This window comes from Tetrao urogallus, assembly GCF_951394365.1.
Source record: "Tetrao urogallus genome assembly, chromosome: 1".
Lineage (NCBI taxonomy): Eukaryota > Metazoa > Chordata > Aves > Galliformes > Phasianidae > Tetrao > Tetrao urogallus.
The window spans coordinates 51372654-51394969 of record NC_136813.1 but is presented as its reverse complement, the minus strand read 5'-3'; the positions used below and the strand labels follow the sequence as shown (position 1 = coordinate 51394969).

Genomic DNA, 22316 nt, shown 5'->3' with positions numbered 1-22316 from the left:
TGTAAATACTGAGAGGGGGATTGGTGCTAGTGGCTCACTGTTGAGATAGTATCTCATCTTCATCACTGAGATCCAAGAAACTGAAATTAGGGATGGAGTTTGAAGAATTTACCTAATGTGCTGATGTTGAAAATACGGCATATAAAAATGTACATAATCCCTCTTTCTTAGCTGATATTTAGTTCTGGTTTTGAGGCCAAATGATCTTGGGTTTTGAGGCCAAATGATACTTGATGTGGGTACTGAAGGCAAAGCTCCATTTGAGAGAAGAAAAAGACTGATTCGTTCTTCTTTGTCTCTCCACGTTCCCCTTAGACCATCTGTAGCCATCAAAAGCATTAATTATACAAAGCGTAGAATGCATAAAGCTGCAGAGGTAATCCATGTATTACACAATGCTCTTCTCATTGAAAGATTTTGGAAATAGCATACCTAAAGATGAGAAGATACTCTAATTATTCCAAGCATGTAAACTTATCTGAGACCATACAGAGGATAGGCAGGTGTGTGGGGGAAGGACTGCATTCTGTCTTACTTCACAGGCCCTGATGTATGTAGATGATTAAGTTCAAGATACTGTGAAATAATCTTAGGTCTCGTATCGTGAGAGAGCTGTGGGGTTTGTTTTTTCCTGTAGAAGTACTTCAAGTTATTCTGGTGAGAATGAAAGTGAGCGCGTATTAACTCAGAATTGAAGTTTCCTGTACTATCAGAAACAAAACAAACAAATGAAAAAACAGTCTTAAGGGCTGTGAAAACAATTTGCTTTTCTTCATGTGTGAAACAACGACCAGGATTTCATTAGTACAATGGACTGTGCTTGGGAAAGTGGTATATGAAGCATCCAGAGGTCTTCAGAAAGTTGAGCAGAAGCTCTGAAGGGGATTTTTATGAAGCAAACCCGCTTGGAGAGCAGACATTTGGTAAAAGAAGTCCAACATCTGTAGCAGATACTATTGCTGCTTGTTGAAAGAAATACCAGCTTTGCTGCAGACACATGAAGAAAATAAACTCAATCTGACTGCAGGGGTGGGAAGTGGGATTCTTTGTGTAAAGATGAGTTAGTGAATCTGTTAGAGCACTTTGTCATCCCCTCCCCTCTGACTGATGATTCAGGTATGAAAGGAAGAATGGGGAATTAAGATTGTCTTGGCGCTTTCTGCTGCTGGCTTTGAAGATTGCTGCTTGCCTTGAAGGTTCTGGCAGTTAAAGTGGGGAAAAACTAGAAAGAGGTGACTAAGAAACTTTGATGCAAACTTTGTGGATCTCACACCTCAGGCTGGTGAGACTACTGTGTCCCTGCTTGGGCAGGATTTGGAGCAGGTGACTTCAGGCAGCCGGTTCCAACTTCAGCCATCTCGCGTCTCCATTCTGTAAACTTATGCTTTATTTTAGGTGGTGCTGTCAGCCTGGTGCCACTGATGGGTATCCAGAGCAAAAAGAAGGCAGCAAGAAAGATAACTCCAGGGGTGTGGTGGGGAGCCATCATTCTCTCACACTTTTGTGTCCTCGGTCTAAGATGTTAGATTGCTTTTTAAGAACAAATTAACCTTAGCTCTGCGTCTGAAGGAAGCAAGCAGATTGCAGTCTGATTCAGACTGGTGTATGTGGTGGTGTCGGTGTGTATCCAAACCTCAGCCGAAATTCTACTTCGAAGTCGCTGGGCCCAGGCCAGCCTTTGGTTTGGGGCCTTCTCTGAAGGAGAGAGGGGAAAAAACAAAACAAAACAAAACAAAACAAAAAAAGGCGTTCATATTCCAGGACCAACTGGAATTTCTTTCTGCTCACCATCAGAAGGAAAGGATATCAGGTGTTAAGAGAGAAATTTGTTATTTAGCCCTTTGAATATTGTTGTATCCAAAAAGAGCAGTTCTGGATAATTTTTCTGTCTGAGACAATATTGTCGATAGTTTAAGAAATGTGGACTTCATAATTCTGAGAAAATCATGGAAAAAAAAAAGTTTACATTTTTTTTCTTTTTCTTTTTTTTTTTCTTTCCATACTTAGCAGTACTCTGGAAAAGTTTCTTCTAATAATCCTAGAAAAGAGTACTAGAAAACAAAAAAATAAGGGACAAAAACACTAATAGTACTAACACCCCATTCTTCTGAAGGTTTGAAATCTTGAGGGATCGAGTTTGTGCATAAACAATGTTACAGTCCCTACCAGCTGGAATTAAATAGTCCCTTTTGTAGTTTCTTCTACTAAGAAACATAGTTATTCACACAGTGGGAGTATTGAATGACTGGACATGGAGTTGTTGGAGGAGGGCCACAAAGATAATCAGAGGGCTGGAGCAACTGCCCTGTGAGGACAGGCTGAGACAGCTGAGTCTCTTTCGCCTGGAGAAGAGAAGGCTCTGAGGAGATCTTATAGATGTCTTCCAGTACCTGAAGGGGTCTACAGGAATGCTGGGGAGGGACCTTTTAGGTGGGCAAGTAATGTCAGAACAAGGGAAAATGGCTTTAAACTGGAAGAGAGTAGGTACAGATCAGATATTAGGAAGGCATTCTTTACTGTGAGGGTGATGAGACAGTGAAACAGGTTGCCCAGCGAGCCTCTGGATGCCTCCCTCCATGGAAGCATTCAAGGCTGGGCTGGATGGGGCTTTGAGCAACCTGGTCTAAAGGGAGGTTTCCCTGCCTATAGCAGGGGGTTGGAACTAGATGATGTTACAGGTCCCTTCCAACCCTAACCATTCTATGACATAGAATTAACTGAATAACCAAAATATATTTAAAAAACCCTTTGGATTTAAGTTCAGTCACAACATTAACTGAGAATGAGTAATGCTGATTCAGAGCACCTAGAAGACAGGAAGGCATGTAATACAGAGCCGTCATGTACATAAATAATCCTTAGCTGCTGCTTTATGTACTTGTGGTTGCTTTTTGATACTGAGCTGTAGCTGTGGACTTCAAAAGAGATAGCATGGTGACAGACATTGGTCTAGCTTGGGAAATTTGAGTCATGGGCTACACTGCTTTTGCTACATTCAGTGCTCTGTGGTTGGGAAGGAGTTGTTTTGTGAATTCAGAGTAGTTTATGTTTTTACTGCTATAAAGTTAATCTTTCCACAAGGAGTGACTACATGTTATACTGAGAATGGGTAATGCTTTCATATTATTAAGTAGGAAAAGAATTTCAATATCCATTTACATCAGTGTGTAATGTAATACATTACAATTTGTGTGTTATCGTAGGTGAAATCCTAAGTGTAGTTGATTTCAGGGGCCTTGGGTTCAATGCATGTGAACATGTAGAAATGTAAGTTGTTGTCAGCTTGCATGTTCAGAGCCTGTGTTCTTCATGTTAAGTTCTTTACAGAGAGAGTGGTGACGTGCTGGAACAGGCTGCACAGAGAGGCTGTGGATGATGCCCTGTCCCTGGAGGTGTTCAAGGCCAGGTTGGATGGGGCCCTGGGCAGCCTGGTCTAGTATTAAATGGGGAGGTTGGTGGCCCTGTGTGTGGCAGAGGGGTTGGAGATTCATGATCCTTGAAGTCCCTTTCAACCTGGGCCATTCTGTGATTCTGTGTGATGTGGTTGTGTTTTGACACGTGCTCCAAAGAAAGAGTTCAGTGGGAGAAAGGGATAGCGAGATAGCTCTGTCTCAGCAGATTTGTGAAGAAATTTGAAGTTAAATACTAGCATTGTGAGCTTAAAACAAAGTAGTTGAAAAGGCTCTGTTATTGAAATTTTTGAAAGGTACTCATCCAACTTCCAGTTTGAAGGCATTGCCAGTGTCCCAGTGCAGTGGTGTTAAGTGGTACTTCTGACCTCATTCTGTTAAGCACATTTGAACCTTCCTGCACTGACTTGCACTAATACTTTTGCATCTGATTCAGTAGGTGATTTAGCTGAAAGTCGCTGTTGTATGTTTGCCATTAAGAGTGTTCAAGGAGCTTCACTCTTAGTGTTTGCTAATCCAAAGGGGATCTTGACTTCTTGGTGAACGTCTGATTTGAGTCAGTCTAAAAAGAGCATTCAGGTTAATGAAGAGGCACACTTTATAATTATTTGCAGGGTGCTATTCCAGTTTCCTTCAAAATTCTCTTGGGAGTCTTGCTTGCCTGGCCTGTTACTGCCATGGAGTTATTTGCCTAGTACTGTGCATGGCCCAAGAACGTTGTGTACAAACTTCTTCCTGGCTGTAACATACAGCACGGTCCAGAGGTTTTCTCTTGTGAAATGTGAGGTTTCTAATAGATAACAGGAAGAATTCTCACTGTATACAGTCTTACTGGTAAGTTTTAAGGGACAGTGCTTCCAGCATAATTTTTGGCAGCTAGGGATATGGTGGAGGGACCTTGGAACTTGTTTCTTAACAAGCTAGTAACAAAGGAAAGGAGAATAACCTGAATCTGAATAACCTTTGTAGGGGGAATAAAAGTATATGTGAACTCTGAGTTCCTGATATTCTTCCCTGAACACAGTACAATTGCTCAGAAATTGGGCTTTAACTATTCTTTTCTAGTCTGCTGTATTTTGTCTGTACTTTAGTATGGTTTCATCAGTATTCCTGAAAATAATATCCTATAATTAGTGACATGTTCTGAACTTAATTATAAGAAGCATATGTTGTGGCTATCATGTCAGTTGCCCAGAATAAAAAGTTGTCAGAGCCCAGAGTAAAAGGGTCAATTTGAGGAAGCTGGAAGTTTTATAACCACTAGATGGAGTCATGTGAGCATGTTTCATACCAGAATCCTGTGCTATGGCTTGAAACAGAAGACATCTATAGCTCCTTTAACTGTTTTATGTCTCATGCTTACTAATGGAAGTTCATTTGCTCAGTGTAGTTGGGCAACTTCCTGAAGTTCTCTGGGTTATTCTTACTATGGCTGCCCTGAAGATATACTTGAGTTAAGCTTGAACTTAAGGTGTGTGCCTTGCTGGTTACTCCCCAAGCTCACTTGTGGATGAGAATGTGTTATTATGTGTATAAGAATGGACTTGTGAGAAGGCTGACCTTTTTGTAGCTCTCAGTTATGCAACAGTAAAGTACTAGCTATGGCATTTAGTATTTTGTAATTAGTGGGGTTTTAAATGTGTGTATCTCTCCATCAGTGCATACATGATACTGTGTATGCAAGATTCAAATCTCTGGATTACCATTCCATGGGTTGCATCATTTAGGCTTCCTTCCCACTCGGCCAGATGTAAAAAAAGGCATAATAAACATTCCCTTGTATGTAGATTAAAATCAATTTATGCTATTAGCTGGCTATGACAAGCTTCTGTGGCTAATGCTCCAGTCCTCATAAGCCTTATTTTTGACTTTTTGACGTATGATACGGATGATAAACTTGCTTCTGGTCTTCAGCCTGATGATATAGTTGGGGTTTTTAATGTTACAGTAGCTTTTTCATTTCTCTGTGATGTGTATGTCTTCTTTGGGCCTTGCTGAGTGTGCGGATTCTCATTCAAAATTACATGCTGTTGTCAAGATTATCTCCTGGAGGAAGCATAGCTGGCCTTCTTTTCAAGAACAGAGTTCTCTTGGATCTTTCCTCTGTTTCAGTGGTTGATGTGTGGCTACCTGATACAGTGCCAAGGAGTCATGCGAGGGCATGGGCTGAAGGACAAATATGAGTTACTTGGTCCAATTCCCTGCTCCAAGTAGATCTGGTTGCTTGGAGACTATGCTGGTCTAGTTTTACTATCAACAGATGGGGAGATTGTTTAATTTCAATGTTTGACTACTCTCATGGTTAAAAAAAATATATATATACACATCAAAAACTCCCTGTATCTAAATTAAATATTGCATGCGTTATCTCTTGCCGTCTGACTGCCACCAAGAAGAGCCTGGTTGCATCCTCTCTTAACCTTCCTGTTAGGTGGTTGTGGATAGCGATAAGATCTCCTTTGAGCGTTTGCTTCAAGCAGAATTATCCAAGATCTCAGCAGTCCTTATATCAGGCACCAGAACCTGAATTTTCTGCTTCTCCTCTAGGATCATTCTTGTACATTGGAACTGTTGTTTATTCTTCTCCCTCTTGCAGGGCTTGTGGATCTTAGTTCTTTCCTGCAGCTTTACCAGACAAAAGCCAGTACCTTGGTCTGGATTATCTGGTTATTAAGGCACTCCAAAGGCGCACTATAACTGGTGTTTGTTTTAACCCTTCTGGGCTTAGGCAGCTTTGGGCCCACATCTCTAGCATTCTGAGCTGATCCACAGACAGCTGCCAGATGGAAGGAAGGTAGTGCTCCACCTACAGATGCTGTCAGGCTTTGCGGAAAGCTGAGTTCAGTCAGTACGTGTTAAAATCACTAAGGAACCAGATGCTCACTCTGTCAAGGTGGCGTCAGTTTGGCTATGTTAAGTATCAAGGACAATTGATTTGGTAAAATTTTAAGTACTTCAAATGTTTTAAGGGATCAAACGTGTTTTTGTGCCTTAAATGCCTATGTGCTTAAATCCTGACTGAATTGCATTCTCCTGCAGATAAGGCCTTGTGTCTTTATGAAATACTTTCCATTAATGGTGGCATGTCTGAAGACAGAATGCCCATGTTGTTTTGTGGTAACATACTTGATGGGAAACTCTCCCATTTCTGATTTCTGTCTAGTTTCACCTTATAAACTCTTATTACTGAGAGTTTTACAAGATGATTTTAAATCAATTCAAGTAGCTTTTCCTTAAAGACTTCCATCTTTGTAGGGTGCTAACCAGCATCAAACCAAGACTTGCAAGCATTGGTTAAAATGGCCTGATTTCTGGCACTTGTTTACTTTTTACCTACGAGATTCTGCTTGCTGGAACTCACTTGGTTGCTGTAGGGCTGCTTAATATTTGGAAGCCCTGTGGTATTGCAGTGAAAAGAGATCATTAGACATTTGCTACAGTAAGGTTATGACTGGTGGTTAGGCTTTTAAAGTAATTGTGGAACCTCTCTTAAGCAGTTCCCAGCAATTACTTCTGAGAGTGGCTAGAGCTTCTTCTATATTACCTGTCCATGACTTAGAGGGACATGTCCTTCTGAAGAAACAATTTCATCTTTTTAACTTCAGGAATCTTGTAGTGCAGTCAGTACTGGTCCAGTACAGTACGTAGCAGGGAGAAGCTTGATGTATCCCCTGTAAACCAGGGAGTCTAGTCTAGGAATGTAGTATTTGCAATACGTGCTAATTGGAATAACTGGAAATCTGCAAGCAGACCTTTTTTCACAAAGAGAGGTAACATTATTCACGTCCCCTCTCCACAGCCCTTCTTTCCTTCCTTAAGGGAGAAAGACCTCGTAAGCCACGTGCATCTAAAGGCAGTTTGCAGTGTCAGCTTGCTGCTCATATCATGAACAATACAATCTTGTTCATATGTTTTGTTTGTATGTTTTGTTTACTTTCTAACCATTAGATTAAAATCTTTGGCTACCTCAGGCTGCCCCTTAGCTCTTTCCTCTTGATAGAGAAAGTTCCATCAGACCCTCAGAAGAATTTTTCAGTCATCCTGGTTTCACTTTGAGATGTAATTCCGTTAATGAATAGTATTACAGTTGTGTCACATTTCTGTCTGCGTGTTCACTGCTTTGTGCAGTGCGGGGTGCTCACCACAATTGCAGGAATTTCCCTTGTAAAGCTGGGAATCTCCACTTTGCTTCACAATGGTGACACAGGAAAAAGTCAGCTTGTTGGCAGTCTGCTTTACGTATTCACATGTCTCACAGTATTAATATTTAAGCACCTGGTTACGCACCTCCTGTATCGGGATTCTTCCCATCCCTTATGACCTTATGTTTATCTGCCTTTCAGGCTCAATTTGGAATGCTTTTTATGTCATTGCCATCACCACGGTATTGATCCGAATCAGTTTCAGTTGCCTTTTTTAAAATACTGTAGGACCATGATGCTAAATTTATTCAAGATGCAGACAGAATTAAATTTGCTCTTCATCAGTTTTGAATTAGAGCACCTCCTGAGGCCACTTCCAACCTGTATCATTCTGTGATTCTATCATCTCGTTTGTGTTCCTCAATGAACTCTTTGTGTGTTTCCACATCCTGTGTGGTGCTTTAAAAGTGAGGCCATTTTCTCGCCATTTGAAAGAGCTGTCTGATGCATGTGAAGCCGCTCTATAATGAGCAGAATTTGTGCTAAACACTTCATCCTCACTTTATTTTTTTTCCTCTGCCCAAAGCTACTCCTTATTGACAAACTGCTGTAACACAATTTATATTTCTTACAATGTGTGGAACATGATAATGACTGCCCTGGAGAATATGGGACTGGAAGGAACTACCTGGATTGTTGTCAAGTATTGATTCTTTTTCCTTTTAAATCAATGTTTCTACATACTATTATACCGTATTTGAGTTAGAAATGTAATGCTGAGATGTGTTAACTAGCTAGATGAAAGGGAAAAATGCTAGTAAATCTTGAATATTTCTTCTGAATCATTCATTACAGCATTTCCCTAAGTTAGTTTGAACGGGGACAAATGTGTAGCTGACATCATTGATCTGTTCTTCCCCTCCCTTTGTGCTTCCCTGAAGTCCCTTTAATTAAAAATAATCAAATAGTCATTAAAATTAAAAAAAAAAAAAGAAAAAAAAAAAAAGTACAGCTATTTGCTATCAGTGACTTCATGAAGTCAGTTCTGGCAGATGGGAACTCACTACTCCAAGTGGTGACTTTTATGCGTGAGGGAGAAAAGAAGAGATAACGACAGTTGTCAGCATCCAGCTCCCTTGTGGTTTGCCTGAACTGAGAACAGCACATTGATAACATGTAGGTTAGATTGAAGGGTTTTGTTTCTCACTAGCAGCAGTAACTTAATTTCCCTTCAGTTTTGAGTCCTCGCGTGTAACACTTCTGCTTTTAAACATTGAAAAGCACAAATAGGTCAAGGAAAGAAATGTTTGCTAGTACGAACTCTGTGCTAGGCATTCTGGGAGTGTGCTTTCTTGCAGCAGATGAGGATTCTTTGTGGCTGGCAGCAGAAACTGCAGCAGTATCTTTGCAGTTTCCTTTCATCTTTAATTATGTTCTGAGGATCTTTGAAATCTGGGAGCTGTTTCCCAGACCCTCCGGAATATCTTTTCATCTCTCTTGTGGAGTACAGCGCATGCTGAAAGCCTCTTATCTTCTTCAGCTGAGGTATCCTTTGCTTTTCATCACCCTCTGATTTTTTTTCGGCGGCTGGATTTTTGGCAGTGTTTGGCTTAAACAAATAGGATTACATTTCAGTAGCTGATGGCTTCTAGTTGAGGAACGTACTGAATGTCGGACATAATGAAGATTGTACAAAGAAATATTTCTGCAAAGCACAGGGAAATTATCCGAGCTGAGCAAAGGAAGACGACATTCTGCAAATGCAATCAGGGCTGCTAGAAATGCAAAATTCACTGGATTTGGAATGGGTTGCACTACAAGTGTGGTTCTGTTTAAAGGCATCCGAACAGTTTTTGAGAGAAACTGTGGCTATATTTGCAAACAGCAAGGGGACAACAATGCCCTTGAATATACAGCATTCAGCTTGCCAGATGAAGATTCAGGAATATTGGTTCATTCATCTCTGGTAAATACAAACTTGTTTCAGTAATAATTTTATCTGGTAATTGAAAGCTAAACTAAATATCGTGCTTATTTAACGTCTACTGTGTACAGACTTGGTATTGCCTTGATAGTATAGCATGCTAGTGCATGTATGTGGCATGTAATACACGTGTGCATGCAGCTGTAACATCAAAGCTTGGGTTTCAAATCTAAATGATATAATGAGTATGTATTAATAGTGTGAGCAATTTGCTCTCTGTGAACAGGATTGGTACAGAAGATCATATGTTAAATCTTCCTTAACGTGCTCTTGGAATGTATTTGGCACTTCAAATGGAGCACAGATAATTACATTATTTGGAAAAACTGAGGACTGCATTGCTGGAAAAATGGTAACCCAGGATTTAAGGTTTATTTTTCAGATGCAATTGAATACTTTTTTTCTTCTCTGAAAACATTCTGTTTCCATTTACGTTACTGGAATGTGTACAGGAGCATTCTAGAAGAAAAAAAAAATGGTTAAAGGAAGCAGTAAACTGTTTTCTGCACCTTCTTTGCTTGCAAAGGCTTTTTCAGGTGTTGCTTGATGCAAAGAAAACCTGCTTTAAAGTGAGACTGTTGTCTTTGTACCCCGCAGGTTAATGACGCATATGTGCGTCAGATATATTACATTTAGGCTTGAGGGGGTGGAATTGCAATAGCTAACGAGCACTGCTTGCTTCAGAATTGGATGAGTGAAGGAGTTAAATATTTATTTCGATTAATTTTAAGTCGCTTGTTAATTGCTAGCTCAACAACAAGGCAGTTGCAGTAAGAGGGGTGTGGTACCTTGGCATTTGGGCAAGCTTGTAGTGCCTGCTGCCATACCCATGCTGTGCAACTGCAGCTATGGAAAGCCTTCAGAAATATAAAGCTGTTGCCTTTATGCTGGTCAGCTTCGTGCTTGTTGAACTGAAAGATGAGAAAGAAGGGGTGCCTGTGTGTGTATGTGTGTGTGTGTATACACACAAATATATATATGCAGGCAAGTAAAACTTCAGGAAAGAATATGTGTACGTACACAGATGTATGTACATGTATGTATACACATGTGTGTGCAGTGTATACATGGATTTATGTATACATGGATATATATATATACACACATCACTTAGTTTCCAGGAATGAACTTGAACTAGCTTTGGCTGCTTAAAATAACTGACAGTATGTGTATTGCCTTTCATGATAGCATTGCTTTTCATAAATACTTAATATTGTTGGCTATTACAAATAAAATTGCTTCTTCTAGGTATTAGAAGCCTCTTTATGCTGTCAGGACGTGTTAAAGTTGACCTCATATGGATGGTTATTAGACATTTGTTAAGGGCTCAACAGTGAACTGACTTTGCAGTCAGGACTTTTGAATTCAGGACTCAGTACCTTTACTGACCTTCCATTACAAATAGTTAGGTGAGAAACAAATACTTTTAGAATATGATATAGAATATTGGAGTGAGAAATCATTTGTATTATGTATTTTTTGTTTGTTTGTTTTCATTCTTCATTGTTGTTTCCTGTGCTATTTTTTTCCCAGGATTAATTTCTCTTTAATTTGGGCCTGCAGAATTGGTTTGCAAAGTAGTAAGATTAACACAAAATATCCTTTGTTTTCTCACTACTAAAGTTCCAGATCTGTTAATTGGGCTTTTCTTCTACTCCAAAAGTTGAAAATGCTTTTAAATAACGTAAGTGGGGTCTATTTTTGGTAGTGTTTATTTGTTGCTATTTTCCATATAAATATTTATATTTGTATGGCTTTGTCACCTTGGTTTAGCTGAAAGTAGTGGGTGAAGATAAGTTTCTTCCCAGGATAAATAGTTGAAGGGTTAGTATGGAAAGTTGTGGAATTGACGGGTCAGAATGACTTCCTGCTCACTGTACTGGATTACCGTAGTTTGTGGAAGCAAAAGGTGAGAGCTTGTAAGAAAAAATCTGGCCCTTCATTGAAAGGTGACAGTCTTGCCAGTCACAGCTGATCCTCGCTATGGTTTTTGGTGACTCAGACTGGGAATAGTTGCTCCTGATTTACCCCTGAAGAGTGGAAAGCTGGAAAGACACCGCAATCTTGGCAGTAGTGACAAGTTATTTTACAGAGCTTATCTAAATGTGTACAAGTAACTCTAATACTTTTCTTTTTTTTCTTTCCACACTTTGCTGTTAGAACCTGTTTTTTGCCATTTCCTCCTCCTTTAAAAGACTGGTTTTCAGCAATAGAAAAGACCTTGCTTCTTCCTAAGAAGCAAGGCAGGTGAAGACTTCAGGAATGCACTTCCTCAGGAGGGAAGCTGCATGGTTAGTGTGCAAAGAGAATGACAGTGTGTGTCACCTTCCTGTGTTTTCTTTCATTGTGGTGTTTGTTGCAACAGATGCATGTGTGGGTGTATGACTTCACCTATTGATTTGTTTGTGCTGTAGCTTATATTACAGCTGCAATTTATTAACTCTGCCTTTTTGGCTGTTCCTGCTGTCTGCTCTGTTTAGCTAGTTTGGATCCAATATCTCCTGATACACAGCTGTTGTCAAAACGCCTGTGAATTTCAGGGAGTTCTGTAGTGTAATGACACATTGTCCCTCTTGCAAAACTGGTGTTGAAAATCTGAAATTTTCCTGTGAGCAGAAAGTGGTCAGGTAGTTCTCCTGGGAGGAAAAAGCTCCATCCTGTGAAGAAGAAGCAAGGAGGCAGCAATAGTTTGTGCAGTGTTTGCTATATGATTTTTTTTCCTATTTAACTTGTAACCCAGAGGTCAGGAAGCTGTATCTAAAGTCTTAAGTCTAATTGAAGTTTTATCTTAAGCAGGTGTACTCTTTTGATTGCTTGAAGGAAATAAAGGATAAAATGAAGGCTGAACGAGAATGTCCCTTTATTTTTATCCATCTGAGATTGTTTGAGCCTGCAATGCAAATGCCGTATCACTCATACAGGAACATTTCTAGCTTGTCATATACACTTCATCTTATTCTACATCATCGAGTTTGAAGGACCTCACGGGATCTCTGTTCATTGGGGTATAAACCAATGTTTTTGTAAGATTATAAATTTAGTTTGAGATAATGCAACTTTTAACAAGAAAATTAATGGAACTGTGTTTTCTTAAAATGTCCGCCCAGGTCATATTTATTTTTGGTAAATGTTGAAGAAAACATTCTAATCTGCTTAGTTTTATGGTAAGTCGAAGGATGTGAAACTTACAAGGAATGGCTGAGGGAGCTGTGACTGCTGAGTCTGGAGAAGAGGAAGCTGAGAAGGGACTTCAATGCTCTCTAGAACTACCTGGAAGGATGTTGCAGCTAGAAGGTCTGGCTCTTTTTTCAGGTGACAAGGCACAAGGACATGGCTTCAAGTTGCATCAGAAGAGGATTGGGTTGAACATCAGGAAGAATTTCTTCACAGAGAGGTGTCAAACAGTGAAAGAGGATGCCCAAGAAAAGTGGTGGATTCACCATCCCTGGAGGCAGTTGAGAAACGCATGGATGTGGCATTAAGGGATGTGGCTTAGTGATGGGACTCAGTAGGTCGGGTTGATGGTTGGACTTGATGGTCTTAAAGGTTTTTTCCAGTGTAAAAATGATTCTATGATTGTATGGAAATCAGTTAAAATACATAATTTCTGCTATTTTGTTGAATTTCAAAATTACAGTACTTTGCTTTGATTTTCCTGTGACTCTTTTTAGTCCATTTGCAGCATGATATTTTGTGCTACTTCTGATGTGTTGCAGTATCTTGAAGTTTGGAGTGTTTTATTTTCTCATGGCGTTCCATCTTATGGTCGGATAGTATTTTATTTGCAATCGTAGTATGACCAACAAATATCTAGGGGGGATATGTTATTCTACTGCTTAGAGCCTAAAAAACTGTTTACAGTGGTGGATAAGGATGAAAAATAAGCATGGGAGAATGGTGATGTGGGCATAAGAAAGCCAACAAGAATTGAAAGTAGCTTTGCTAATAAAGCTGTTGACATGTTGAGTGAACGAAGAGGGTAGCTGGCTGTACTGGTAAGGCCAGTGGAGAAGACAGAGCTTCTGAAGTGACAAAGCCTGAGTTGACAGACAGTAATTTTCTTTTATATGTCTGAATATTGCAGAAAGCAGCTCTACTTATGCTTGAAATATTTCATTTTATTTTTTTAACTGAATTTGCTTTCCATGTCACGCTCAACACTACTGTTTCTTCCATGAAATTTTACAAAATGTTAGTTAAAGCTGTTTAGTAACTGGGGTATGTGCAGGATGTGGCCTAATAATTCAAATTGTTCTAAAAAATCATTAAACATGACATGGAAAAACATTAATTTGAATAACAGTTATTACATTTGTGTTTACAAAATTCCCAAGAAGAAATGCAGGGCGTTTTGGAATAGTGCATGTCCAGCTTTAAAACAGATAGATTTGGGTATTTCCTGGAAACGGAGCCAGCAACCTCCTGTTATAGTAACTGCAGCTTCTTAGTCCCTGTAACCTGTTGACTTTACAGCAACATCCTCATTAGGCCTTATTGAATTTTTGTGTGGCTGCAGTTCCTGTGCTGCTCATGAGTCATTTTGTTCATAATGAACCGGGACATCTTGGAAGTGTACCCAAGTCTGCATATTGGAAGATTGATTAACGACAGCAGACAGCTACATCATTCTGGAAGTAATCTCCACAGTAGTCATTTAAGTTGGAAATATTTTGATTTCAGGCTAATATTAAATTACTTTTGAAAAGTGATAGTGTTCTTCATTTAGCATACAATGTGCTTATAAGGTTCATTACTAAAAGGCCTTATGTCCTCACTGTCTGACTTAACAAATTAGTATGAACTTGTTCCTTCCGAGTGGAAAAGTTCAGTGGGAACAAAGTAGAAATATAGAAAAGAGAAGATTCTAGGGAAGTGAGGCTGTTGAGTGAATGGAATTTTTTTTGTTTCTTTTTTTTTGTTGGTTTTATGTACTTAAACAGCTTATGCAGCACTTCCCTTGTGGTGTGCAGGTAATCAGGCTGCTGTCATATCATGCTTAAGCTTGCAATTGTATTAAAATTTAGCTTTTATCCATCAGCACTCAGAGCATTAGACCTCATTAGACCTCTTAATAAGGAAGAAACAGACCTGATTGCAACATCTTAACTGCTCCGTAGCTTTTCTTGTGTTCTTTGTGTGAGAACTTTTTAATCTCCTTTCATCTTTCTGCTTTGGGTAATGAAAATCTACTATCTTATCTGTTGACACGTAGTTTTGGCTAAATCTCCTGATGGATCTTGTAGAATTTTCAGGTTTTTAAACTTTTCTTTAGACTCTTAAGAGAATACTTGAATGTCCAAATGTAGTATCTCTAGCCTTTCAGCAGGAACAATTAGGGAACAAATTCATTGAACGCATCGTTCCTGAAACAAATGGAAGTCTTTGAAAGATGCCTGTGAGAAGTTTGTTAGACCTAGGTTGGCCAGCACTCAGTGTGCTGACATGCAAAAGATATTGAAGACTGAGGATGAAATCTGGGATAGTTGTTCGAAGTCTAAATATGTAAGTTGTTGTTTGTCCATAACGTAATAGGCTGAACGTGCAGAAAAAAAGCATCTGGGCAAAAAAAAAAAAAAAGACATCAAGTTGAATTTACGTAGAAAATGTTTGCTTTGAAAGCAGCATCAGCTTGGGAGAGCTGAATATCCTGCTTTTAACTTCAAAGCATGATCATCAAACATTTTGGCTTGCCTGAGCTGCATGGAGTGAAGAGGAATTGTCTCGGTTCACAAATAAAATCATAGAATCGTAGAATGGCCTGGATTGAAAAGGACCGCAATGACCATCTAGTTTTACCCCCCTGCTACGTGCAGGGTCGCCAACCACCAGACCAGGCTGCCCAGAGCCACATCCAGCCTGGATTAAAATATATAGTTAATGTATACAAGTAACACAACTTTTTAAAAAATATGTTTTTAGTTACAACACAAGAGGCCAACAGAAATGCGAAACTAGTGAGATATTTAACCTTGTTTTTGTGAAACTAATAAATGTGTTAACTTATTTTATGAAATAACAGAAGCCTGAGTTCAATAATTGAATTTGAGAAATTACATGTTTTTTGTTATTAGGCAAACATGTCTTCACAGGTGCACTGCATGTAGGTAGGTTGAAATATTAATGACAGTCATTGTGTTTAATTTGCCAAGAGGCCCAAGTGCATGGAATATATAGTTCATATAAGCTGCAATTCAACTGAGTGTGTGGTGGGCATGAGAAACAGTACTGCATTGCACCCTCCCCTTCTGCAGCGTTGTCACTTTTGCAGTCTGTACTCCAGCTACATGCTAATGACTTGTGAAAAATACTGCTAAAAATCACATAATAACATTATAAGTTTAAGTTCTTGTGAGGCCACATGGCTATCTGTCTGCCTAGGGCCTTGTGTGGCTCACAGGCTGTATGTTGGAAATGTTTATTTTAAAGCTTTCTATGAACTTGAGTAATAGGAATGAGACTTCTGCAGTGGAGACAATGTAATTTTGTTTTCAAAATTAGAGTCTAGAGCTAGTGAACACTAAAAAGGACTTGACTTTTCTGTTTTTTGCTGTTGTTTTAACTAATTAATACTATGGTGCACTTTAGGAACAGCCTGAAATATGCATTTCAGCCATCTACACATGCAGGTATCCTCTTCTGGTGTGAAACTAGATGTGTTTACAGTAAAGCTGGGAGGAAGCTGCTAGCTTTTGCTAGCAATGTTCTTGTTTCTTAGAAATCTACTATTTGAAGATTAGTATTATGGAGTGGGAGGACCACTGCTGTTCTTCAGGATTGCTTGGCACAGAGTTGCTTCTGTTTGGGAGGTGTTCTGACTTAGGTTTTTGACTTGCGTATGTCTTTAATCAGTGTCTGTACTGTCCCATTAGTTCCTGATAATTGTAAGCTGCAGTCCAAGTAGTAAAAGAGCCATCTTTAATCAAATAGTGTTGTCACTGCCAGTCTCCCTGTCTATGTGGAGATAGAATCATAGAATAGAGTAATAGAATCATAGAATCCTTAGAGTTGGAAGGGACCTTTAAAGGCCATGCTGTCCAACAGGAGTTGGACATGCACAGCTAGGTCACATTACCCAGGCCATTATCCACTTTCATCTTGAATATCTCCAGGGATGGAGCATTAATGATATCTCTGGGCAACCTGTGCTAGTGCCTCACTGCCCTCACTATATAAGACTTTTTCCTTATATCCAACCTAAATCTACCCTCTTTAATTTTGAAGCCTCGTTCTGTTGCCACAGACCCTGCTAAAGAGTCTGTCCCCTTCTTTCCTGTAGCTCCCCTTTAGATATTGAAAGGCCGCTCTCAGGTCACCTCACAGCCTTCTGTTCTCCAGTCTGAATAGCCCTATCTCTCTCTGCTTGTCCCTGTAGGAGAGATATTCTATCCCTTGAGATGAACACCGCTCATCACTGATATTCATCTTGACATTGAGCCATTGGCCACCACACTCTGGACTTGATCCTGCAGACGAAGAGTCTGTTGAACAGTCCACCCATCAAATCTATTTATTTCCAGTTTGGAGAGAAGAATGTTGTGTGGTACTGTGTTTAACTGTGTTAAAGCTTGTGAAAAACAGAGGCAATTATCAACAGCCACCATAGCTTCAGTAAGGACAGTTCATGCCTGTCAAATCCGGTGGCCTTCTACAGAGGGCTTACAGCAGTGAATCATAGAATCACCTCTGTGATCATCTAGTCCAGCTGTTCACCTACAACTAATATTGTCCACTAAACCATGCCTCTTACTGAGCATTTCTTCAACATCTCCAGGGAAAGTGAATCAACTGTTTCCCTGTGCAGCCCATTCCAGCACCTGAGCACTGTGTCTCCCAACCTAAATGTCCCCTGGCACAACTTGTGGCTTTTCCCTCTTATTCTACTGCTAGTCACCTGGGAGAGGAGGCTGATCCCCACCTTGCCCCAACCTCCTTTCAGGTTGTTGTAGAGAGTGATAAGGACTCCCCCAAGCTTCCTCTACTCCAGACTGAACAGTTCTAGTTCCTTCTGTTGTTTCTTATAAGACTTATTCTTTGGTCACCTCACCAACCTTGTTGCCCTTCTCTGAACACGCTCCAGGGCCTCGATGTCTTTCTTACAGTGAGAGGCCCAAGACTGAACACAGTGCTCAATTTGTACCTCGTCATAGCTGAGTACAGGGAGATGGTCACCTTTGTGTTCCTTCTGGCTGTGCTGTTTCTGATAAAAGCCAAGGTCTGTATCAGAAGATCGTGGCCATCAGTCTTGGCCACCTGGACACACTGCTGGCTCATGTTCAGCTGCCTGTCTACCACTGCCTCCAGGTCCATTTCCTCTGCACAGTCTTTCAGACACACTGGCACAAGCCTGTAGCACTGCCTGGGCTCACTGTGTCCAAAGTGCAGGACCGGTACTTGGTCTTATTGAACTTCATCTCACTGACCTCAGTCTAGTAATCTAGCCTGTCCAGATCTTTCTGAAGGGCCTTCCTACCCCCAGGCAGATCGACTCTTCCTCCCAGCTTGGCGTCATCTGTAAACCTACTGGGGATGCACTCAATCCCTTGGTCAGTTCATCAACAAAGATATTAAACAGAGCAGGCCCTAATTCTGACCCCTAGGGAACACCACTCATGACCGGTTGCCAGCTGGATTTAGCTCCATTCTCAACTGCTCTCTGGGCCCAGTCCTCCAGCCTGTTCTTTACCTAGCAAAGAGCGTACCTGTCCAAGTCACAGTGCCAGCTTCTGCAGGAGAATACTGTGGGAGGTGATGTCTAAGGCTTTGCTGAAATCTTGGTAGAGTACGTCAACAGCCTTTCCCTCATCCACCAGATATGTCACTTGATCAAAGAAGGAGATCAGTAGTGGATAAGGGAAGAGCAACTGACATAATTTACCTGAATCTGTACAAAGCATTTGATGCTGTCTCATGTGACATCCTTGTTCTTGTCTCTGAATTGATGTGGATTTGATGGATGAACTACTTGGTGGATAAGAAATCAACTGGGTAGTCACACTCCCACTGTGTGTTGCATTCAGTGTTGTAGTGAACTAGTGACAAGTGTTCTTCAGTGGTTGATACTGGCACTGTTCAGCATCTTTGTCAGTGATATGAACAGTGGGATTGACTGCAAGGGGTAACTTTGTGGACAACACCAAGCTGTGTGGTGTGGTTGACATACTGGAGGGAAGGGAAGACATTCAAAGGGACCTCGATAGGCTTGAGAGGTAGGCCTGTCTGAACCTTATGATGTTCAACAAGGCTGAGTGCAAGGTCTTAAGCTGGAGCAATCCTGAGCACAAATTGCCTGACTGGGTACAGAGAAGGACTTGGGATATTGGCGGACAAAAAAAACAGAACGTGGGCTGCAACATGCATTTGCAGTCTGGAAAGCTGTCTGTATCCTGGGCATCAAAAGATGAGTGGCCAGCAGAGTAGGGGGGAGGTGATTCTCCCTCCCTGTTCCACTCTCATGAGAACCTATGTTCTGTACTGTGTTTAGCTCTGGAGCCACTAGCACAAGAAAGGTGTGGAACTGTTGGAGAGCATCCAAAAGAGTTCACAAGGGTGATCAGAGGACTAGAGCACCTCTCCTATAAAGACAGCTTGAGGGAGCTGTGGTTTTTCAGCCTGGAAGAAGTCCTCAGGAAGACCACATTGTGGCCTTCTAGTACATGACAGGTATCTACAGGAAAGCTGGAGAAGGACCCTACAAGGAAGAATAGTGATAGGACAAGGAATGGCTTTAAACTAAAAGAGGGTAGATTTAGATTTAAGGAGAAAATTTGTCGCTTTTGAGGAAGGTGAGGAACTGGAACAGACTACCCAGAGAAGCTAGGCAACTCATCTAGTGGATGATGCCCCTATGTATGGCAGGGAGGTTTAAACAAGATGCTTTTTAAATCTCTCCCAGCCCAAATTTTTCTTTGGCCACTCCTAGAAGGATTGAGTCTTACTGACTTTTTTGTGGCCTTTTCTATTTCATCTGAATGTAATGAGTATGGCAAGGAACTGCCAGGTGAACCTTGTGCTGTATTCCATCTGCTGTCAGCTCAGCTTACCGAGCCTTTCTCTTGAATGTTTCAGTATGTTTTTCCAGGGCAAATACATATCTGTTAATCATTTAAGAAACTTTGCAGCTCTCAGTGCACATAGCTACAAGACTGAATCTTCCATTGATTTAGAAAATGTTATGCTTTTAACACAGCTGCAAGGCAGGAAGCCAAGTGTGGGAGGGCAGTGCTAGCGTATCTCTTACTGATACAGATGACAGCTAGAAATATTGGCTTTTAATAGTGGTAATCATTCTACTTAAGTGGGTCCATGTTTTCATATGAACTAGTGTCCTAAAACCAGATCCAACCAACCAAAAGCTCCCAGACAAGAAAACTGCAGGAGAATGAAGCATCAAAACACCATTAGCAGTCCATCCTTCTTTTCTCTTTTTTTGGAAATTATCTGTTATGAAGTGTTGTGAACTATGTGTGCTTTTAAAGATCCTCCAAGGAGCAGGAGGAGATGTGAGTTCTAGTAAATTCTCTTATTTTCAAATGAATAGGACCTATAAACTTCAAGCAGGATTATTCTTTGCCCTTCTCCCCTTGGTCCTCTGTTGCTACAGGTAACAGCAACAGTTCTTTCCCTGGAACAGCTGACAGAGATGTTTGACTGTAATGTTAGCTGATGGATATAGTGAATGCTGATGTTGGCCACTCTGTGGGAATTATTAGAATCGGAATTAGAGTGGTTCAGTAGGAAGGCACCTACAGTGAGTTTAGTTTAGTCGTCTTGAATACAGATTGTAAATGGGACTGAAAGCTAAAGAAGTGCCCCAAAGCTACTCCATTTTTTGTCTGTTTTTGCAGTGATACTGCATAGGCATCCTTTCTTCCATTGAAGTTGAGAGAAAATGCCCATTCTCTTCATTACTCTCTCTTCGTTAAGTGATATTTTACCTTAGAAAAGTGTGATAGGAGTGAAAAGTGATTGAAAGAATAAGAGTATGTATATGGAGAACCTGTCTTTTGAGCAGTAAATTTGCTGGATGAAGCACTGAGATATCCTGGGAATACTTTTTACCCATGGCATTTCGTCATTATGTAGGTAATTCCTTCAGGGAAAGTGGTGCAAGGAGGGAGCCAAATATTTGACACTTGAAAGTAGTATGAAAAGTACAGTTGGTGAAACCACCGTGGAAAGTTCTTCAAGCAACTGTATTTTTAAAAAGACTGAATGTGTTGTTTCCATAACAATCTGAATTATTTTTCAGATAGGTCTCTATTAGCTAATAATTTCCTGCATATTTCCTGATAGTTGTGTTGGAAATGCAGTCAAATAACTTTTGTACACTGACAGTCTTTTTGTATTTCTGTTGTTATATTAATCAGAAGAAACTCTTTTTGAAGTGCATGGTATTTTAAACTCATTATTAGTGAGTATTTGGAGGTGCCTTGTGCATAATAAAGCTGTGTATTTCTGGTTTCAGTTGAGTATAATCGCAACCCATCTTGTTGAAACAAATTCCTGTTAGGCAGCTGCATCCTCAAGTAATGGTATAATTTAGTCTAAGCTGTGCTGTACTTCCGTTTTCTGGAAACAAAAGGAGCTGGTGCCATATGAAAGTATAACTAAGTGTTCTTGAACTATTGTCTAACTTGACTTGGTCAGGAAGATCTGATTTTGTGAATTTGAATGAACTGCTCGTTTCCTTCTTTTAACTCTTAAAGGAGCGTTGTAGAGTGGGGGTGTCTAGAGTGCCTAAATGTTAAAAAGACTGCCTAAAAAGTAAGTGCATTGACCTTAATTCTAGAGAATTACTAATTAACTAGAGAAAAAGAGTTGCAGGAAATCGTGATGATCTTGATTAATATTAAGTTTACTGTTTCTTTCTGTAGACTCGTTGGAAATGGGGTGGGCAGACTGTTGGTCGGACTCTGCACTTGGTCACAACCCGTGATTCTGGTTTAACCACAGTGAGCTGAAGTAGGAATATCTTAGGTGTGAAAGCTGAGAGAATGGCAGTGGAGAAGGGGAAGAGAAAGGAACAATAGCATTTTAAGTTAGGCCTTAAGAGTAAGAAATGTGATCCTGAAGCTGTGCCTTCTTACAAATACTAGTCAAAAAAGAGGGCATTTGAGCTTCTCTACAAGCTGATCTACTTTCTTCAGAATATGGTGACTTTTTTTTTTTTTTTCTGTGAGAGATAAAAATTGATGTCAAGTTAAATTTAGGATGTCAGTAATACTGAAGTGAAATAATTGCCCAAGGAAGTGGAGCAGAGTTAAGAACTGAATGAAAATATTGGCTTAGTTTACAAAACTATATTGTTGGATAAATGGATGGGGAATCTAAATTTGGGATGAATTTCACTTTGAATTGAATTGTCTCTCAGAGGTGTTTTTTGTAGGTAAATACAGCCACTGAGGTTTGCATATTTGTGTTTGTAACTTGTTAGTGTTGAAAAGAAGCAAAACTAAAACCAAAATACCACTTTCAACCCGAAGGACATCATTCATCAGTTCACACTGTTTCGGGAGGAGTTTAGCATAAAATCATGCACTAAAACTACTACATGAGGGAGCTGTGTTAGTTGAACCTTAAGAATTATCAAAACAGTCAACTAAGTTGCTTACAAAATTGCTTTGCTCTTTGACTGAAGAGTTGTGCAACAGTGGTTGTGATAAGTCGCTGCCTCTTTCTTTGGGAGTGTGCATCTACTGAGCAGTATCTCTGAGTAATGGTAAGACACGAGATTGTGTTGGTATACAAAAGCAAAAGTGAAGCACGACTTGAGTTCATATT

General features: G+C 40.2%; 1 protein-coding gene across 5 annotated transcripts in view; it reads left to right on the top strand.

Annotated features, from left to right (window-relative positions):
* Positions 1–22316, top strand: part of DOCK9 (dedicator of cytokinesis 9) — a gene marked incomplete at both ends in the record, with an annotated part of 119665 nt that overhangs the window by 5693 nt on the left and 91656 nt on the right. For 4 of the 5 annotated variants that reach the window (XM_079542526.1, XM_079542524.1, XM_079542523.1 and 1 more), the window contains one exon: positions 9357–9518. The exons of the other annotated variant lie outside the window; for it this stretch is intronic. In XM_079542526.1, the coding sequence (XP_079398652.1) occupies positions 9357–9518 (162 nt within the window). Of the gene's footprint in view, positions 1–9356; positions 9519–22316 lie in introns of those variants that run through there. 5 annotated transcript variants of the gene reach the window in all.